Here is a 20,772-nt window from a genome sequence, read left to right on the forward strand (position 1 = left end):
ATTCAATTCCCGATGCCAGACTGACACCAAAACGACTTTAATGGTAATAATATGGTAATAAATAACATTATGTAAATGTTTTTTTTTCTGAACCTGAAGGCGTGTGGAGACTTCAAATCTGTAAAAGGGAAAAATACATATTCACAAACAGAAGATTGTATGTCTTAAATCGTAGTTATGTGTTTCTTCAGCGTAGAAATGGAAAATGTGTTCCCAAAAAAAGGCTACTAGTAAACATTTTTTGCAAGATATATCCATCTTGCTACTATATTATACAATAGCGGTTATGTTGGCATTTATTGCTTTACCTAGTTGTGTAAATATGATAAGCGATTTCAGTCTTACCTTTACTTTCTGCAGATGATTATCTTTTTTATAGCTAAAGCTGTTGTTTTATGTGTTTTTCATACCTGTAATAACGCCCCCCCCCCCTTCCACCCCCCGCCCCCGCCGCCTCTTTGTGTGGTTTTATTCTTAGCATTTATGTATAGTTGTTCTTAAAGCATTTGGAATCAGCAGTGACTGTAATAACAAGTTTGAATTTCGATATATTATGAAATGCGCATCTCCAGAGTGGCTATGGAGTTTAACTTTGAGGAAGTTATCTTCTACGTCCATTTTGGTTATAATTGGATGTGCCAAATTACTAATAATGTGTTTCTGATTAATTTAAGATTAGGTTATTCAGCATTATTCCAGATCTGTTGGTTCTTTAATATCTTCATTATCAACATTGCGAGAATCTCGTTTTATCATTAAAAGATAGAATTAATTTATGTGTGTGCTGTTTAGGTGGTTTTCATCATTTTCATCATTGGCAATAGATTCATATATTGATGAATAAGGTAAAACAACCACCAACCAGATATTACTCTATTTATAACGGCGACCTGCAAGAGATATTAGCAAGTGCAAGAACACGTTTTTTTTTTCTTTTCTTTCTTTCTTTCTTTTTCTTTTTTTTCTTTTTTTTCAATGGAAAGTTAAATGAACTTGTAACCTGCAATGTTGTTTATGGTGGAAATTCTAAGCAAATAAATTCTAAACTTGGATTTAATATTAATTAGTTATTAACACACGAGCTACATACATCATATCGATCAAAGCAACGGCACTTTTGTTAAGTAAGAAAAAATTACTTTGAATAATAATAATAATTTAAAATTATAATGATAATAATAATAATTAAATCGAATTTGAACCAATGATTGTGAGAGCTTTTTAGATGAATATGGTTATCAAGTTAGACATATAATTATGATACTCATATATCTTTTTCATGCTTTTATTAATTCCTCAGTCATTTAATGCTCCTAGTTCAGTTGAATCAATTTACGAATATATAAAATAGTGTACCCAAATACCATGGGATTCAAAGAACACTAAACTTCCCATTGTCTTTATAGAAAACAGACTTAAATATGGAAAACTTCTTTATAAACTTCTTCTTTAACCGGGAGAACTAGAAAGGTATTGCGAAACTCTAAGAATATCGAATGGGCCTATAACATGGAGAATATATTTAAATTAAGGACGGCAACACCAAGCAATCAAAGGATTACATTTTTTTTTTTTTTTACAATAGTGTATTGACATTCAAAAAAAAAAAAAAGAAGATTATGTCCCTTTCCCCTTTTCAGCCATTAATTAAAATATTTTTATATTTCAATTTGAAAAATAATAATCAAGGACATGTCGTTAATTGATTAAATGAAAGAGTTCTAGCTTTTGGAGCTAGAAGCTTTATTGCTTTCCAAAATGTATAATTATCGATCAACTTCAGATGAGTATTATATCACAGGCTATTGTGTTCATTGAGAAATTTCATTTATGTTTTACTTTCTATTCGACAAAGATATTCTTTTAAGTGATTTAATATTTTGTTGTAATACTAGTAGTATGTATATATCTTAACGCAATAATGTTATGTTTCTTGCATGAATTCAATTATAAGTTTTGTATTCCATTATTTTTCTAAATATATTTGTCTTCCACTCTTTTTTCCTACTATTAATGATTAAACATAAACCTTAAAATTTATTGGGACCTTTTCCTTCATATCTCTTTGAAAAAGGGTTTGTCCAACTAATATTTTCTGCCATTGCGTTTTTCATTTTGTTCATTTTGCATCGTAATAGATACATCTAAAAGAAATATTTCTTTGTATCATTTGCATAGACATATCAATATATGTGTAGCAATATACATATCATTTGATGTATAATCTGATCTCAAAAGCAATTTTACTTCTATTCAAAATAACCTACTCCCAATAATAACTATTTTGATTCCTATTGCAAATATCATATCCACGTTGTTGTGAGTCGACCAAGAACTAAATCACACCATTCAAGGGAATATATCTGAAAGACAATTGATAACAGGAACAACTGTTTTATTTAGTTTTGACATTGGCAACAATTTCCATTCTAATCAGAAAATAACATCTGTATTACAAAATTAATCCTACAACCATGACTAGCATTACTTCCAATTTCCAATCAAGACTTTCAGACTGCATATAGTTATTAAAAATTCTTTTAAAAATCACCCCTGCTGAAGTGAGATTTTATCATAATATATAAAACCTTAAAATCCATATAATATTTGATATCTGAAAAGTTATCATCACCCTGTTAGCATAAATATAAAAATTTAGATTAAATTTTCACTTCTAAATAAAAAAAATGTCATTTGACAGTCATTCCATGCATAAGATGCATAACCATCTGCACTTTGTCGTGGAAAATTACAAAGAAAACAACTTCAGAATTTCTCCGAAATAACCCAACTTCAGTGCACAGTCGGTACATTACCATCGATTTCATGGTGAAAGGATTGTTCTATCCCATAATACACAAGTGTCCATTTCTATCAAAGCACTCTTTTACCAAACTAAATATTTCTGAGCAAACACTGAATTACTGTCAAACTGTCCTTGCTTTCTCTCACATAAAAACACTAAAACCTAAGAAGAAATAAATGTAATTTTGAAGCTACCTCTCACCTTCCTTAGGAAATAAAGATATTTCTAAGTAAATGATGTACAAACACTCTCACATTTGGAATATTTCATGTACGGCCAAAAATACCTTGAACAGGAAACTCTTTTGCATATCCTTGTGCATATGTGCATAAAGCAAAGTGCATACAAATCAGAATACACTGGTATGCATAAATACATACCCATATACACATACACTCATTCTAGGTGCAGAAAGTAATGAATGTGTATATACAAAGTCAAACTTCCTGGCTACCCACACACATAGTCATTATTACATATTACATGTAAAGTTTATCTTCTATTGTCTTTTGGCACTAATATTCAGGTTTTATCTTTATCAATATCCGTTAAAAAAGTGCAATAGCGAATTCACCAAAATCACAAATTAAGAAAATTTCACAACTTATTTGAGATGCATGTAATATGTACATCACAACAGTAATATTCCACACCTTAACTCATATTCCATACAAAAGATATAAATCTTCATTATGTACAAGCCTAAAGGCTATCCTATCACATTCCCTTTTCATTAGAAAAGAATAATATTTGCTGCAGGAGTGTGAGGCAAACGAGTGCTAAATTCCATTAAAAAATTTAAAATGACAGTATGGACTTTAACTTAAAAATAAGACGATCAATTTTGCTCTCCAGGACACTGCTCTGAAGGTGGTATCTTACAGTGGATTAAATTTAAATCCACATTCTACACCTGAAACTTATTACTAGAAGGGATCATGTAAATCAGAAGTTTCAAGTTACAACCAAAATACATTGCTAGACAATCCTTAAACTCATCTGTTGTTGAGCAAGTATGACAACCTCTTCAATTCAAGTAATCCAAAACACAAGAAAAAGGATGTTTTCTTAGTACTCGAAGGTGATGGTCTTCGTCTTGAGGTACTCATTGAGGGCCTCTTGACCCAAGTCCTTTCCAAAGCCGCTCTGCTTGAAGCCTCCGAAGGGCGCAGCGACATCGGTCTTGTTGTAGGTGTTGACGAAGCAGGTTCCGGCGTCGAGTTTCTCTGAGACGAGGAGCGCTTTGCTGATGTCCTTAGTCATGACTCCAGAGGCCAAGCCGTATTCAGTGTTGTTGGCACGGGCCACAACCTCCTCAACTTCCCTGGTGGAAGAATAGGGGAGTAGGAATTAGCAAAGTAATTAAAAAAAAAAAAAAAAATTGACTTAAAATAACATTGTATACTTCCTTAATAATGTGGGAAAATATCATAACTTTTTAGCTTTTACTAAATTCCTTATTTATTTTTACTACCATTGTATCTTCCTGCAAAAGTCATTTAAATTCTAACAATGCATCATATTCAGCATCACACCAAAAGCACAAGGCACCACTGCCAACTTACCCATTGCCAAATTTGGAAATGACCATGATGGGGCCAAAGCTCTCCTCCTTGGCAATCCACATGTGATCCTCGACTCCAGTGAACACAGTCGGGTGCAGGAAGTAGCCTGGTCGATCCACCCTCGTTCCTCCATAGACAAGTTTTGCTCCCTCCTTCACACCAACATCAATGTACTCGAGCAGTTTGTCAAAGTGTGCCTTGTGGTTCTGAGGTCCATGAGCTGTGCCGCGGTTCAGTGGGTCTCCGATCACCTGGTGAAGGGAAAGCGAATTGTGATGAGCTCTCTTACTTCTCCTTCATCATCCCTAACAATATAGCTATTATAAAAAGTGATATTTTCTATTCTTGAACAATGACTGCTCTACATTACTTTAATATCAAGAAAGTGAAAGAGAGAAAGCGAAAGAGACAAATAGCAACTCACCATCTTCTTGCATTCCTCAATCACACGTGCTACAAACTCATCATGGATAGAATCTTCAACAAACAATCTTCCAGCGGCAATGCAATTCTCACCCTTGTTGAAGAACACACTGCTCATACCCTGCAAAAGCACAAAAAAAAAGCATATGAATTTAAGGTCTAATATTACATCAATATAATTTATACAATCTCTGTGTTCTCAAACAACATTTATGGCCACTTATCTTGAATATCATTAAAGATAAAGGTCTTCCAGTAAAAATTAAAGCACATATACTGAATTAGGTATCAAAATACTACTTAAATATAATTGATATAATTAAAAGTTCATCCATTTTCTCTTTTCATATTTCTGTACTTCATAACAAATCTGTCTTTGAAAGAAGAAAAACACAACTAACCATGCGAACAGCCTTGTCCAGATCACAGTCACTGAAGATGATGAAGGGTGATTTTCCTCCGAGTTCAAGAGAAACCTTCTTCAGGTTGCTGTTGGCACAAGACTTCATGATCACTTGACCAATTTCCGTGCTGCCGGTGAAGCCGAGCTTGCGAACATCTGGGTGATCAGCAATGGCCTGACCGCAAACACTACCTGGAAGATTATGATATTGCTGTTAGTGCTTGTGGTAAGTGAAAAAAAGTATACTAAGCTATCACGTGTTGGGACTTCTGCAAAAACTCCTTTTCAGACACTTCATAAAACTAACTGCAGTATGTCATAGGATGAAAACATATCACCAATTCTTTTTATCTATAGTATCCATAAAGTTTACTGGAAGATCTGACATGTAACCAGCGATGAAATAAAATCTTACCGGTTCCAGGGAGAACATTAATTACGCCAGGTGGAATGCCAGCCTTTGCAGAGAGCTCGGCAAACTTGAGCGCTGTGAGAGGAGAGACCTGGGCTGGTTTGATAACAACAGTGTTACCTGCAGCAAGGCAGGCAGCCATCTTCCATGACAACATCATTAAGGGGTAGTTCCATGGGGTCACCAAGCCGCAAACACTAAAATTGAATAACAGAAAAGAAAAGGTATGGATGGTGTCTATCAAACATGAATTTTTGTTGTTACTACCAACATAAAAATAGAAAAGCTGTTCTAGAAAAATGATCATTATAGACAAAAACTATACGCATAATTGCACATACAACTACGATCTACAGTGCTATTTCTGTTCCAAGTAATTGTACATGTGAATAATGGTGAATTTGTGGGAGTGTTGATAAACTTGTGTGTCAACTTAAATTTGTGTGTGCTTGTTTGTTGATATTTTTGTTCATTGCAAATGTTAATACATTGACAGGAATAATTTTATTGTGTTTTGTTACTGTTAAGAATGGGTATACAGAATTACTGAATTGACATTATCATACTATATAAACAGCCACTAGCTTAGTTAAAAAGTTACAAATAACTTACATGAGAACTTGATATTCATAAAAAGTGATGGAATGAGGCATCATCAAAAAAAGAAAAGAAAATATGAATACACATAAATCAGAAGAAAACATTCACTTTGTAATAAAAATCAATAAATTACAAAAAAAAAAGGTTTTAGAAATACTTATTAATCATGGTTGGATAATAAAGCACAAAGCTTGAGTGGCAACTGAAACTAGGTAAATCACAAACATAATATGAACAAATATATACATACACATATAGATAGATAAGCAAATATAGATAGATAGACAGATAGATAGATAGATAGATAGATTGATTGACAGATAGATATATAGATAGATTGATAGATAGATAGATTGATAGATAGATAGATTGACAGAAAGATAATTAGATAAGACAGATAGATAGATAGATAGAGAGACTGATAGATAATTAGACAGATAGATAGACAGATAGATGGCCAAATAAATCAACAGATTAAGAGGGAGAGTTGTGCTTCTATGTAATACACACCAATAACCCGATCAAAACTCCTTACCCAATTGGCTCCTTCTTTGTAATGGTCAAGTTGTGGTTTGGCCTGGCGTTGTTGATTGGAATAGTCGTGCCGTGGATCTTGTCGCACCAGCCGGCAAAGTAGCGCCAGGTGTCAATACTCATGCCAACGTGAGTCTTGAGGGCGAGGGTGTAGACAGCACCCGAGTCAATACTCTCAATGGTCGCCAGTTCTTCTTTGTGTTCGTCCATAAGGTCTGCGAGTCTGATGAATGGAGGTGATAAATTAATTAAATTTCTTTTCATAAATTGTGATTAATATTGTCAAGTAAGTGTTATTAGCTTGCAATGTTAATGAGTGCCATAATACATTTACAACATATTACAATGATCTCAGAGAGAATATAAGAATTAGTTAATGATCCGTTCTATGTATACTTCAGTAGCTTATCACTGTCATCAAATTTACCTCAAGAAATTAAAAGCACTTACCTGAAAAGAAGTGTACCCCTATCTCTGGCATTCATGCTTCCCCAAGGACCCTGGTAGAATGCCTTCTTGGCTGCTTGCACTGCTTTGTCAACATCATCTTTGCTTGCTGAATGAACCTAGTGTAGGAGAAAAAAGATATAGGTATTATTCTTAGTGTTTTAGTGTTTTAGTTTTTGTTGAAATTCACTAGATATCTATGCATTATATCTTAATCAGAAATTCAAGTTTTAGATCAATTAATAACCATGCTTAATTACCCTAACAGTTGAAATTACACATGTGCGCTTAACATTTCAACCTAAATTCAAACAAAACACACCATCATTTGCAATACAAGACACAACTAAATTTCTGTCTTCCGAGAAGAACCTCCAGCATAATACTCACGTCGCAGATGAGCTTCTCCGTAGCAGGGTCAATGCTCTTGAGGAACCTTCCGCCGGTGGCATCGACAAACTGGCCGTCGATAAAGAGTTGGTGAGCAAAGGAGATGTCCATGTTGTTGACGTTCATCTTGATGGCGTCAAATTCGAAGACCGGCTTCTCGTCACCACCACGCATTTTCCTTACCATTACCTGAAGGAGGAAAGAGAAGAAATGGTGGAGATTTTTTCTTTTCTTTTTTATTTTTTATTTATTTTTTTTTTTGGCATCATTATCATGTCCATTATTTTCATTTTGAAATTATTAATTGGTTACTTTTTTATTTTTGTGATTATTATGTCTGTCAGCTTTGGTGAAATATTTTCCATCTTTTTATCTTTATTTTTATTAAGAATCTAATGTCAAGATTATTACTCATTAAGGAAACGTTAAAAGATATCAAAAGCATCACTCTACAAATAGTTGTTCATCAAAAAATTGAAATTATATGTATTACAGCCCCTTTCAAAATTGTCAAATATATTCCTACTTTCTTATAATGAAATAGGAAACTAACCTTCAAAGAATATGGAAATATATAAAAGCAATTCTCCTTTATAAAATATAACTACTTTATCAAAATTTTCATACCTAGACAATGATGAAATTTAGTTACCTTGGCAATAATATGATCACCCTTTCCTATAGTATAATTTTCTTTAGTTTACTTTTTTTTGGAGGCAATGACAATTCCCACTCCAAAAATTATAGATTTGAATATGGATTCCTCACTTGAATAAACTCTTGGAATGTCGTGGCCATGAAGACGTCTTCATTTTCCAGCGATACTCCTGCCTTTTCCTTCACTTCCTCAACCAGTCTGAAAAATACCAACATAAATGTAAGACCACCAAAGAAGGAATACAATTTTCAAGAATCTGTCCATCAATATACTATAAACATAATTTTTTTCAATATGTAGCATAAATAACTAAGAATAAAAAAAATAAAAAATCACGAGACCCCAGATTACGGACCTTACAACATCCATAGATCCAGCACCAGACTTGAAGAAATCTGTATCGTCAGAAATCTCGATGTTAAGAATGGCTTTCCAAGTCTCCCTCAGCTTATCAGCAATTTCCTGTTCTTCGGCTGTCAACTCAACAGCCTCCACTGATTCGGCTGCGGCACCGTATTTCGAGGCATTCATCATCTTTCCATCAATGCTCAGACGTGTCACATTAACCTTGTAAAATTACAAAATGAATATTGTTAGGATAATCCTTCTTTATATCTATTTCATTAATCACTTATTCCATTATAAATTAATTTTCCTGTCATTCATGATATTTCATACTTTAAGTATATAAAAAAATGTACTGATAATCAATTTTAAATGTACTTGAAGTGAAATTCAAAAAATTATATATACACATCTCTTTAAAAAACAAGGGGACTGCAGGTATTTAACATGAAGTTCAATGCGACAAATTTTTGCAAGATAAGCAATGCTTCTGAATTTCTGAAATATAACTCTAAAATACCTGTAGCAAATAATGCATAACACAGTTTCCAGGGTATAGCAAACCTTTTTTAAGGCTGAAAAGTATATAACATTATCCACATTCTAAAAAAAAACAAAAAAAAGGGTCAAAGAATAACACTGACAAGGCAACTAATAACTAGACGAACCGTATCTCACCTTCTGGCCATCTGTTCCAGTAAGCAAGAGTCCGTCTTTGTGGATGACGCCGGGAGCGGCAAGACCTTCGATTGCAACTTCACGTCCATCGCTGACTGATCCAGTGAACATTTTTGATCCGAAGAGTTTCACCTGCGGGATACGGCATTGAGTTTGTTTTCCCCTTATTTGCATGGTATATGATTATGTATGTAAAGAAAGAGAGCAGAAAGGAGGATGGAAAGGGAGGGGGAAAAGGAGTGAGAAGTCAAGGGAGAGAGAGAGAGAGAAGGAGAGGGAGAAGAAGAGGGAGAGGGAGAGGGAGAGGGAGAGGGAGAGGGAGAGGGAGAGGGAGAGGGAGAGAGAGGGAGAGGGAGAGGGAGAGAGAGGGAGGGGAGAGGGAGGGGAGATAGGGGAGAGAGGGAGGGGAGAGGGAGGGGAGAGGGAAGGGAGAGGGAGAGGAGAGGGAGGAGAGAGAGAGAGGAGGGGAGAGAGAGAGGAGAGAGAGAGGAGAGAGAGAGAGAGAGAGAGAGAGAGAGAGAGAGAGAGAGAGAGAGAGAGAGAGAGAGAGAGAGAGAAGAGAGAAAACATTCAAAATAATAGAGAAAAAAATGAATTCCAACCCCCCCAAAAAAGAAAAAAATCATATCCCAACATAATGACCCCCCTCACAAAACATAATAAAAAAACAAAACTGAACATCATCTCCAATATACCTCCTGTCCATCCATAATCGTCCAAGCACCAGGCGATGAATCTAGACCACGGATGAAGTTATGGATGCTTTCAGCCGGCTGATCCCAGTTCACCTTACACAACTCCTTCTTGTTCAGCATCGCATCATATGTCGCGCCTTCTTCCGGTTGAGGGATCTTGGGTGCCGTGCCATCAGCAACCATGGTCACTGCCTCTGCCTGTTTTGGGAATATAAGAGAGTATCAATAGGTGTAGTAAAATGTATGTTTATATGGTGACATAATTTGTATGTTTTTATAAGGTAAGGTAATTTGTATGATTATACATTAGGAAGAAACATGTTTATAAGGTGAAATAATATGTATGTTTATCAAGTGTAGTAAAATGTATAAGGTGAAGTAATTTGTATGTTTATACACTAGGAAGAAACATATTTATAAGGTGCAATAATATATATGTTTATAAACTAGGAAGAAACATGTTTATAAGGTGAAATAATATGTATGTTTATTAAGTGTAGTAATATGTAAGTTTACAAGGTGTAGTAATGTGTATGTTTACGAAGAGGAGTAATAGGCATGTTTATATGTCATTTCATGAGATGAAAATGAAGGAGAAATCCAATACATTCATTCTTTTAAAATGATATACACAAACTATGTTCTGCAACTTATTTTTGCAATTTCCAGATCATATACTTAAGACACTCCCACAAATTTATAATTATAATAATAACAATCATGATGATGATCATGACAATAATTATGATAATAATAATATTAATAATAATAATAATGATAATAATGATGATGATGATAATAATAATAATAATAATGATGATGATGATAATAATAATAATAATAATAATAATAATAATAACAATAATAATAATAATAATAATAATAATAATAATGGTAATAATAATAACAACAGACAAATTTATACTCCTCATCTTAAATAGGAATCTACAACATCACATCTTTTACTTTATATTCCAATCTAAATACACATAAAACAATAAAACATCCCCACTTACCATAGCCTTGATTCCTTCGGGATACATGAACCTATTGTAGAGCGTGTCAACTGTGTCATTCGGGTCGATGTCCACTTCGCGCTGAAGGAGAATGGGTCCAGTGTCGAGACCGTCATCGGCCCAGAAGATCGAAAAGCCACCTTTCTTGTCTCCGCACATTAGGGTCCTGATAAAAAAAATTATGATTATGGGGACTCTTTTCCTCTGAGGCAATATTTATTCTATTAAAGCTTGTAAAGGATTATTTTGTTATTCATTGTAGTTAGAAACTTCTTTTTTTTCTTTTCTTTTTTTCATAATCACCAATAGAAATTATCATGAATTATAATTCTTTATGACAGGCTTCATTACTATGTCTTTACATATATGGAAATCTTTTATTCTAGTCATGTGCAACAATATATTGAACCAATCATTTTAATGAGAACACACTTTAAAAAGGAATGTCTTCAAAGTCAAGATTGAAATAAATGTTATCACAGAGTTATTAAAAATTTTCTATCATAAGTTATCAAAAGCATATTTGCTGTATGCTAGAAAAAACATTCAGTTTGCTACAATGTTAAAGCCACATACAAATAAACTTTAACATCACTTCTTCTGTCTCATATGAAAAAAAACAAATTCTATCAATATTAGGATACTATAAACTACAATATAAAATATAATGATTTAGTGATAAAGGAAATGAAAAATGCGCGACGGCAAATATGCCGATGATGCAAATTTGCTAAGCTTTCAATGGAAAAAGCTAAAACATTACCAATTAATGGAGGAGGCACCACGATGTCTTGGTAGGATAGAAGGATGATAGCAGATAGATTTGTGTCTGGGATGATTAATTACCTGTAGGTCAAAAAATACTGTGTCAAAAATCATACCAAAATCCCCCTCCTAAATTAATTGTTGTCTTTGATTAACCCATTAGCAGCGGATGGCATGATTTGCTGCAAAGGCAGTCGGTCATAGACGTGGATGGCACCGTGCCAGACATGTAAAACAGCCATCCTACTGCACAAACATTTTTTTAATAACAAGACCAATGGGTTAATGCATATACACAAGAAATAAAATAACAAAGCTCTATCTAAAGAAAAAAGAAAAAAATACAAACAAGCTTACAAATTAGCCATTATTAAAATATGACAGAAGACAAAGCATAACTAAATGACAAAAGACTATATGTAGATCATCAATAAAAATAAAAATCTTACAAGCTTTCCATAAAAATCCAACAAAACAGATTATCCTCCGAATTTATGAATGCTTCCATGCCTCCATGCCTGCCTCACCTCCATAGGAATAAACTGCGAGCAGAAAGGCATCACATTCAACTCTGGATCGACGGACAAGTACTTCTCCAGCACCTCGGGCAAAGCCACTCCCTTCTTCCTCCACGACTTGAATTTGAAGACCTCCACCCCATCGGCTGCGGCCATTGTCGCTGTAAACGAGATGATATCAGGTCAATTGTGTATCTTGCTTTGTGGTACTGTATATGCTTTCTTCGACATATAGGTCATATCCATTTAGAAAATCATTGTAATGGCAAAGGTGCTTTGTTTAATCTTTAATGCTAGCTATTATATAATTCTTATACTCATTTTTCTATGCTCTGAGTATTTTAAAACAGAATACAATAGCCAAATATAAAATTAATTAGTATATTAATTTCTTCCTTAATTTAATGACTTTATCTTATTCAATCCATGTGTACCTTAATAACCATTACAGTAAAATAATAATGATAATCATAATGACAACAATAACAACAATAACAACAAAATAAAAATAACAATAATAACAAAAATAATAACATCAACAACAACAACAACAAAAAAGTAATCAAAATAACATTTCCTTTAATCTTTATATCATCATACCAATAGGAAAAATAGGAAAAATACCAAACAGTAACCACCGTAAAAAAAAATAAAACGGTCGACATCCCACTTACCAAGAGGGTCTTCGCGAGTTCCCTGATCGGGGACGGTGAACACTCCAACCACCTTATGGCCATCTTTCACCAGCTTCTTGTACACCTCCCCGGCAAAGGTTGACTGCCCGATGATAGCGACCCTCATCCTGTCTAGCACACTCTGAAAGACGAGATGTGGGGATGAGTGTGTCTGTTCTGTAGGAGAGGGAGGGTGGAGAGGGAGGGTGGAGAGGACGGTGGAGAGGAGGGTGGAGAGGGAGGGTGGAGAGGAGGGTGGAGGGGTGAACTGAGAGAGGGACAGGGTTTGGGTCGGCAGAGGAAGTGGGGGAGGTAGGGGTGGTGGTGGAGGAGGAGGAGGAGAAGACAGAGGAGGAGAAAAGAGAGAAAGAGAGATAGAGTGGAGTTTTCTTAGCATTACCTATATACTAACAACAAGGAGGAGTAGGAGGAAAAAGAGGAAGAGGAAGAGGAGGGGGAAAAGGAGGAGGAGGAAGAGGAGGACCACCAGGAAGAAAGAGTGGAAGAGGGAGGAAAAAAGGGACAAAGAAAGAGAGAAAGAAAGAAAGAGGGAAAAAGAAAAAGAGAGAGAAAGAGAAAGAGAGAGAGAGAGAGAGAAAGAGAGAGAAAGAGAGAGAGAGAGAGAGAGAGAGAGAGAGAGAGAGAGAGAGAGAGAGAGAGAGAGAGAGAGAGAGAGAGAGAGAGAGAGAGAGAGAGAGAGAGAGAGAGAGAGAGAGAGAGAGAGAAAGGAATTTTCTTAGTAATACATATATGTTAATACAGAAAATATTCACTAACAAGAAAGTACCCTGTATATGCATTCTAACATGTCATCTAAGCATTCGTTGTCTCTAACAAATTATGAAATTCTCACAAATAGTCAAATCTTTATCAAATCTCTATTTGACAGTTAAAGATGTCACTGGGTACAAAATACTCAAAGCTTATCACATGCTTTCCTTATCATATGCTATCCTTTTATACCATAGGGAAAGATTAAATTCAAAAAGGAGAAAATATAATAGAAAGTACGAAAAATATGATAAGGAGAAAAATCATAAATAAAGAGAAATATACTTATATACCTTTTGAATTAATAAAACAAAAAATGGTTGTACATGAATTTCTTAGCGAGATCATTAATGTATGCTCACTATTGTATACTCTATATACATATGTATTTGTATGTAGATATGTGTATATGTATATGTATGTGTATGTAGAAGTATATGTATATATATCTATATGTATATACATATGTATATATATGTATAAATAAATATAATTAAATATATATATATGTGTTTGTGTGTGTGTGTGTGTGTGTGTGTGTGTGTGTGTGTGTGTGTGTGTGTGTGTGTGTGTGTGTGTGTGTGTGTGTGTGTGCCTGTGCCTGTGCGTGTGTGTGTGTGTGTGCGTGTGTGTGTGCGTGTGCGTGTGCGTGTGCTTGTGCTTGTGTTTGTGCGTGTGCATATGCGTATGTATACATATATATATATATATATTTATATATGTGTATGTATACATATATATATATCTATATATCTATATATGTATATATGTATATATGTACATGTGTGTGTGTGTGTGTGTGTGTGTGTGTGTGTGTGTGTGTGTGTGTGTGTGTGTGTGTGTGTGTGTGTGTGTGTGTGTGTGTGTGTGTATGTATGTATGTATGTATATATGTATATATGTATATATGTATATATGTGTATGTATGTGTATGTGTATGTGTATGTGTATGTGTATGTGGTTGTATATAATACATACATATATATATATATATATATATATATATATATATATATATATATATATATATATAGACACAAACACACACACACACCCATACACACACACACACACACACACACACACACACACACACGTGCATAATTATCTATCCATGCATATATAATTGCTTTCATAACTACCTTGACCACCAAACCAATAATGATTGCCTTCTTAACAAAAATAAACAATGCTAATGATCAACTGATTACCAATAACAAACAATGCCAATTATCCACAGCACTGAAGTGTACTTAACAGTCAACCCCATAATTAAAAGAAACAACATAATTACTAATTGGCTGATTTTGCGATGCGAGAGAAAACAAAAGTTAATCAAGTGTTGGTCTATTGCTAAAAATACAACTGCAACTCCGTGGCTTTTCTACAACAGCTGCCAAAACCCAAGACATTAAACTATGCCTTTCTCTAAACAACACGCAAATGCACGCAATATGGGCTCTAAATACACGCACAAGCACGCAATACAATGTGCTTCAAAGTTAAGTAGATTATCAAACGTCAAATAATAATGACATGTCAAAATTCATGATGATAAACACTGTTCACTGATATCTGCTAAAGCACTTGCTAAAAAAATATATATTTAAGATCGTATTATGTAATAAAGATTACCTGTTACATGAAGAGTTGATAATCCGATAATCCACAGCCCATCCATATAAATCCATTCACAACACAAATCCTTCAACACATCCTCATATAAATGCGTGTTTATATATCCACTTGGACACTAATCAAATTCCACACAAAATAATAATAACACACATTCTCCCCAAGAACCTCAATCCATCAGCTAAAACCACAGAGACCCAATCCGCCATCACCGACGCCCTGACATGACCTTTTTTTTTTACCTGAGAGGTGCTAAACCGCCTGTATATCTGAGCACAGGCGAACATGGCGAGCAGAGGGAAGGACGTGAGGCTTTGGTTGCACCGACTGGCAGACCCGGTTGTGCTGAGGTGATGCTTGGCACCCACTTGGAATCAACCCTTGGGATTGCCAACGAGGACTTTATTTCTCTTCTTTCTTTCTTTTTTGGGGGGTCTGGGGGGCTCGATGGCGCGTGCGTGTGGTTCTAGTGCTTGGAATGGTTTTTTTTTTTTTTGGTTGAGGGGTTGTGGTGGTGGTGTGGGATTTGGTTGTGGTGTGTTTGAAGGATGTGGATGTGTGTTGCATGTGGGAAATGTTGTTTGGTCAATCGGTGTCTTGCATCCCCGCCTCGAGAAGAAGCCGTGGCGAACTCTTCAAGCACAGTCATGAATGCAATGTCATGTTACTTTCGCAAAGTTTATGTAAATATCTTCTCCAGTTCGCAATAACAAACCAAACTATTCCCTGTCCCACAATAGCTCAGCTAATACCTGCAGGCATGACATCTATTAATAGCGACAATATCCGCCCCTCCCCCCTGTACCAAACAAAATAAAACAAAAATAAACAATAACTGACAAGTCACCCATCACATCCCACACAACAAAACCAAATTCCTCATTAAAATCAAAGCCACCAAGAGAGACAGAAAGAAACAACGAACATTCTCCTGGCGACTCTACAAAAAAAGAATTATACGTAGTGCGCCTGCGCCTACGGGAGGAGGAGGAGAAGGAGGAGTGCGTGTTTACTCCAAACCCACGTGTGTGTAACCCAAGAGACAGCCAGTAGAGTAGAAAGGCAAGGGCAAGGGTACAGAAAGAGTCTGGCCGAGTTCCTGTGGACATGATACGAAAGTCCCTCCTTAAGTTTTCAGGAAGATAGGTGTTTAATCTTTCTTTTCTTTCTTTTGGTGTATGTGCGTGTGGTGGAGTCATAAATCTGTGTAGCTATGTAGCTCTATAGGGGACTAATATCGATCTTTACGAACTTCCACTTCTCCCCCAATCTTTCTCCATGTATATATATAAAAATAACACTTAAGCTTTACCCTCCAATTCAAGATCTCATTCTCTCTATATAAAAGACACAATCATTACAATAAACGAAAGTCAACGACACAGATGACAATCATCCTACGAAAGTCACGCACGTACACATACACATTCGCATGGGAGGAAACTGCCGTAACCTTGGAAGTTATCATGCTAAGGTTGCCGACTAACAATCCAAATTTAACCGGTTATATCCAGTTCTGTCCGGCTTAGAGCCATCGGGTACTGCCCTCGAGTGAACAAACAAACATAAGAGCTATCTATTGTGCCCGTTTATAGGAGATAAGGTGTTCTATATCTTTTAGTTACCAACTGGCGTACATATATTATGTATCGGTACAGTTGCTGGCTCATGTAACAGATGGATTAGAACTTTTTTTTTACGATTTTATAAATGTAAATATTTGTTCCAGGGTGCATCTGGTGTATTTTGAACAAATTAATAGTTTTTTGACGTTAAATTTACTGTCCGGTCATATCTAAACACGACAAAAGAAACCTGTTGAAATACTGCAAGGAGCAAGGTAAATCTACCGCAAATTTACACGAAATAACTTTTCTTAGTAACACCACACTGACCGATGATAACCCTTTTTGTTAACTGCAACATTAAATATTGACAAAGTCATACATGATCATTAAATAAAACAACTGCTTATTCTCGGTTCAATAACCTTTGCTGACACCCACTATATATCACAGCTGGATCCAAACTGTTTTACATGGTAACTTATACTTCTAATAACTATTCAGTAAGTTTAGCTTTGAATCTGAATGTCATTGGCCTATTTCCCGTCATCTTGCGTAAATAAAAAAAATAGCTAAACTAGAATCTTTATTTCTTATGGATTTATTTTTCCTCTTCTTCAGCTTCCCTGCTTCTCCCTCCTGACGGAGACCGGTTCTGGAACCCGAGGTTTTTTGCTCGCTCTCTCTCTCTCTCTCTCTCTCTCTCTCTCTCTCTCTCTCTCTCTCTCTCTCTCTCTCTCTCTCTCTCTCTCTCTCTCTCTCTCTCTCTCTCTCATCCTTTTGAGATGTACGTAATCACTTGTCTCAATAAACTCGTCAGTCAAAAAAGTTTTTCTCTCTCTCTCTCTCTCTCTCTCTCTCTCTCTCTCTCTCTCTCTCTCTCTCTCTCTCTCTCTCTCTCTCTCTCTCTCTCTCTCTCTCTCTCTCTCTCTCTTTCGCTGACTTGGCCTTGGCGACGGAGAATGAACTCTGGAATATTTGTCTTGGGAGCGTACTGAAGCCTGGTCACAGTGGCATGAGAGATCTTAGCAGTTTATACAGAGTCAGTGTGGATGGTCGGAATGCCGTAATATATATTATCCTCTGACTCAATTTTAAGAGGAATTTCGACAAGTTTTAGCTACTCGAAGCACGACCGTAATGTTTCTTAATTAATTTCGTATCATAACGTTGCTTTCTACTCAAAATACAAATAAGTTCTTCTGAGTATGGAACTGTAGGTTTTGAACAGCAGGTAACGAACAGAAATATATTTCTTTACCTATCTCCAGGCTAAATTAAGAACACACGCTCTTCTACACGTGTGTGTAAGCAAAACACCTGTGAATATACATACATATATATTCGAGACATAGTAATAAATATCAGATGTTATAAAATTCGCCCTCTTTTGAGTGCGATGTTCAGCACACTCAACAAACTTTCAACAAATTATTTCTGAAATGCAATACATATTTCCTATTTATACAACATGCAGTGTACATTCTTTTTAAATAATATCTCCTAAACCATTGTATAATACAATAAGCAGCGAATTTACAGTTACTCCCTACATAACAGGTAGAGTACCTCAGTCGACGGCTAATGCCAAGGTCCCTTTAAATCTATGGGCAGCCCATTCAACAGGAGGCCTCACGGGGTTATGGAGTACGGTTACTTCCTCGCTGGTCCTTCTGCCGTACTGCCAACACACGACCTCTTCTGTGTAGAGGACGGTTCTCGCAACCCAAGGGCATTTATCTTCACATGCTTACATTTTCGTTCGTAAGCACTTGCCTTCGTCGACCATCACCCCAGACGAAGGATGTGGCAATCCTTCCAATAATATTTCGTAAAATGTGTATGGACATTGCGAAAATAACCTGACTCGGTATGCGAAGACAATGCGAAGACCATGGTGCGAATATGACCACTGGGATACGCCGATTTAATCAGACTCGACCTGCGTCTCTCAGCCTGTCTCTGAAACCACAGCCCGCAACAGGTTACCTATAATCCGAGCACTTGGCTGTATAACCGCAGCTAATATTTCGACCATGTAAAAATACTGTATTTGAAGTTACCTCCTCGAATTGTACCTTCTATCTAAGATTTCGTTTATAACAATTATCTTTGTAACAAATAGTTAGTTTGAAGACAATAGACATCGATAGGTAGAACGGATATTGTGACAGCCTGATAATATGAAGTCACTGTTGCTATCGAGATTATATATAAATTGGGGAGGGTAATCACACGAACCACATGATACCATAGAAAGATTAACACTGACCATAATCCTTAGATAATGTTCATATTTACCTGATTGAAACCCTTTCGAATGTGGAAACTCGTAATTTCTGAATGAATCTATTACATAATATACGTTACTTTCCTCCAGCTGTTGTGCCTGTCACCTGAACGCCATCGTCTCAGAAAGAGTTCCTTATTAGGATAAGCAAACCATCTTTCTGTACTTAGACTTCATATTTATTGGATAGACAGATATTAGCTAAGATCAATCCAACTAAACAGTCAAAAGAGGGAAGGGAGGTTAAACTATTTTTAGACGGGTACGTGCCATTATTTGCCCAACAAACGTAAGACCCAAACATCCGGGCACTAAAAATATCTATTAATAGATCGGATATTCAGGAGACCAAGACCAAAAACACTGACAATAACAACAAAATCAAGGAGGTTAGAATAACCTTTGCCTATTTATAACCAACACATTAATAATTGGTTACAAGATATAGGAGACCTGCTCCTTTCATCCCAAAATACTATTTTGGATCAGGAGGGGGAGATGTTTGTTTGTGTGTGTGTGTGTGTGTGTGTGTGTGTGTGTGTGTGTGTGTGTGTGTGTGTGTGTGTGTGTGTGTGTGTGTGTGTGTGTGTGTGTGTGTGTGTGTGTGTGTGTGTGTGTGTGTGTGTGTGTGAGAGTGAGTGAGTGAGTGAGTGTGTGCGTGTGCGTGTGCGTGTGCGTGCGTGTGCGTTCTGCAATCACATACACATGCGAATATATAAATAGGAATACAGACAAAATATTTAAAGAAATAATTCCGAGATTATTGGGTATCTCCAAGGTCGACACCTAAAGGGGTTAAACAGGACAAACAAGTTTATGAGGAAAACAACCGGCAATTAAAATATCGATCTATTAACTAAAACCATCAGCAACTGAATGATACACAATATTTTTTTCTGCGCTTTATCTTTCCAAATTGTTACTTATCTTACCGGTATTCCCCCGAGTACTTAACTATCCTTCTTAATCGTTCTCCAACAACTTATACTCTCCCGTGTCAAGTCCCTCCCCCCCCCCTTTATCCTCTTCCCACCCCCACTGCTCCTTCATGACACCCTGCCACTTTGACAATCCCTTCTCCCTCCGGCTAAACTCCTTCTTCTCTTCAGCTAGTCTCACCCTCTTGCCCCACCCCTCTCCCCCTCCCTCTCCACCCCTCTCCCTCCCCTCCCCACCCCTCTCCCTCCCTCTCTTCCCCACCCCTCTCCCTTCCCTCCCTCCCCCCTCTCCCTCCCTTCCCCACCCCACTTCCTCGCCCTCCTTCCCTTCCCCACCCCTCTCCATCTCCCTCCCCTCCCCACATACTTCTGCCTTCCCCCAACCTGTTCTCACCCCACCAACCTCCCCCCCCCCCTTAGGAGTAGGGAAATAGGCCTTAGGATATAGATATAATGATATAGGCTAGGGACTGAGGTCAGTTTCCGCGAGACAGGTCAGATAATTCGACTATAACGGAATATATGTTTTTCTTCTTTCTTTTCTTTCTTTTTTTTCTTTTTTTGAGAGGGGGGGGGGTGTAATCAGAAAGAATATACGTAATGTAGGACTTTGTGTTCCCTTGTCATTTAGTCTTTTTGCCATT

At 36.3% G+C, this 20,772-nt stretch overlaps 1 protein-coding gene across 2 annotated transcripts in view; it reads right to left on the minus strand.

Moving 5' to 3' along the window:
* Positions 1 to 2,378: 2,378 nt before the first annotated feature.
* LOC122254241 (cytosolic 10-formyltetrahydrofolate dehydrogenase) overlaps positions 2,379 to 20,772 on the minus strand; it is a 19,447-nt gene continuing 1,053 nt past the window's right edge. Inside the window, exons 1-17 of one of the 2 annotated variants that reach the window (XM_043017827.2) lie at positions 15,578 to 16,031; positions 12,930 to 13,071; positions 12,265 to 12,416; positions 11,736 to 11,818; positions 10,973 to 11,138; positions 9,957 to 10,154; positions 9,262 to 9,393; positions 8,594 to 8,805; positions 8,349 to 8,436; positions 7,581 to 7,769; positions 7,194 to 7,309; positions 6,745 to 6,966; positions 5,613 to 5,806; positions 5,196 to 5,389; positions 4,796 to 4,915; positions 4,372 to 4,622; positions 2,379 to 4,130 (exon numbers count right to left, since the gene is read on the minus strand). In XM_043017827.2, coding sequence (XP_042873761.1) covers positions 3,875 to 4,130; positions 4,372 to 4,622; positions 4,796 to 4,915; positions 5,196 to 5,389; positions 5,613 to 5,806; positions 6,745 to 6,966; positions 7,194 to 7,309; positions 7,581 to 7,769; positions 8,349 to 8,436; positions 8,594 to 8,805; positions 9,262 to 9,393; positions 9,957 to 10,154; positions 10,973 to 11,138; positions 11,736 to 11,818; positions 12,265 to 12,416; positions 12,930 to 13,071; positions 15,578 to 15,622 — 2,760 coding nt within the window. In that variant the 5' untranslated portion in view covers positions 15,623 to 16,031 and the 3' untranslated portion in view covers positions 2,379 to 3,874. Of the gene's footprint in view, positions 4,131 to 4,371; positions 4,623 to 4,795; positions 4,916 to 5,195; positions 5,390 to 5,612; positions 5,807 to 6,744; positions 6,967 to 7,193; positions 7,310 to 7,580; positions 7,770 to 8,348; positions 8,437 to 8,593; positions 8,806 to 9,261; positions 9,394 to 9,956; positions 10,155 to 10,972; positions 11,139 to 11,735; positions 11,819 to 12,264; positions 12,417 to 12,929; positions 13,072 to 15,577; positions 16,032 to 20,772 lie in introns of those variants that run through there. The other variant, XM_043017828.2, reaches the window with a different exon arrangement.

The sequence above is a fragment of the Penaeus japonicus genome, unplaced genomic scaffold (assembly GCF_977035675.1).
Source record: "Penaeus japonicus unplaced genomic scaffold, GWHDUDI00000001_assembly GWHDUDI00000029, whole genome shotgun sequence".
Lineage (NCBI taxonomy): Eukaryota > Metazoa > Arthropoda > Malacostraca > Decapoda > Penaeidae > Penaeus > Penaeus japonicus.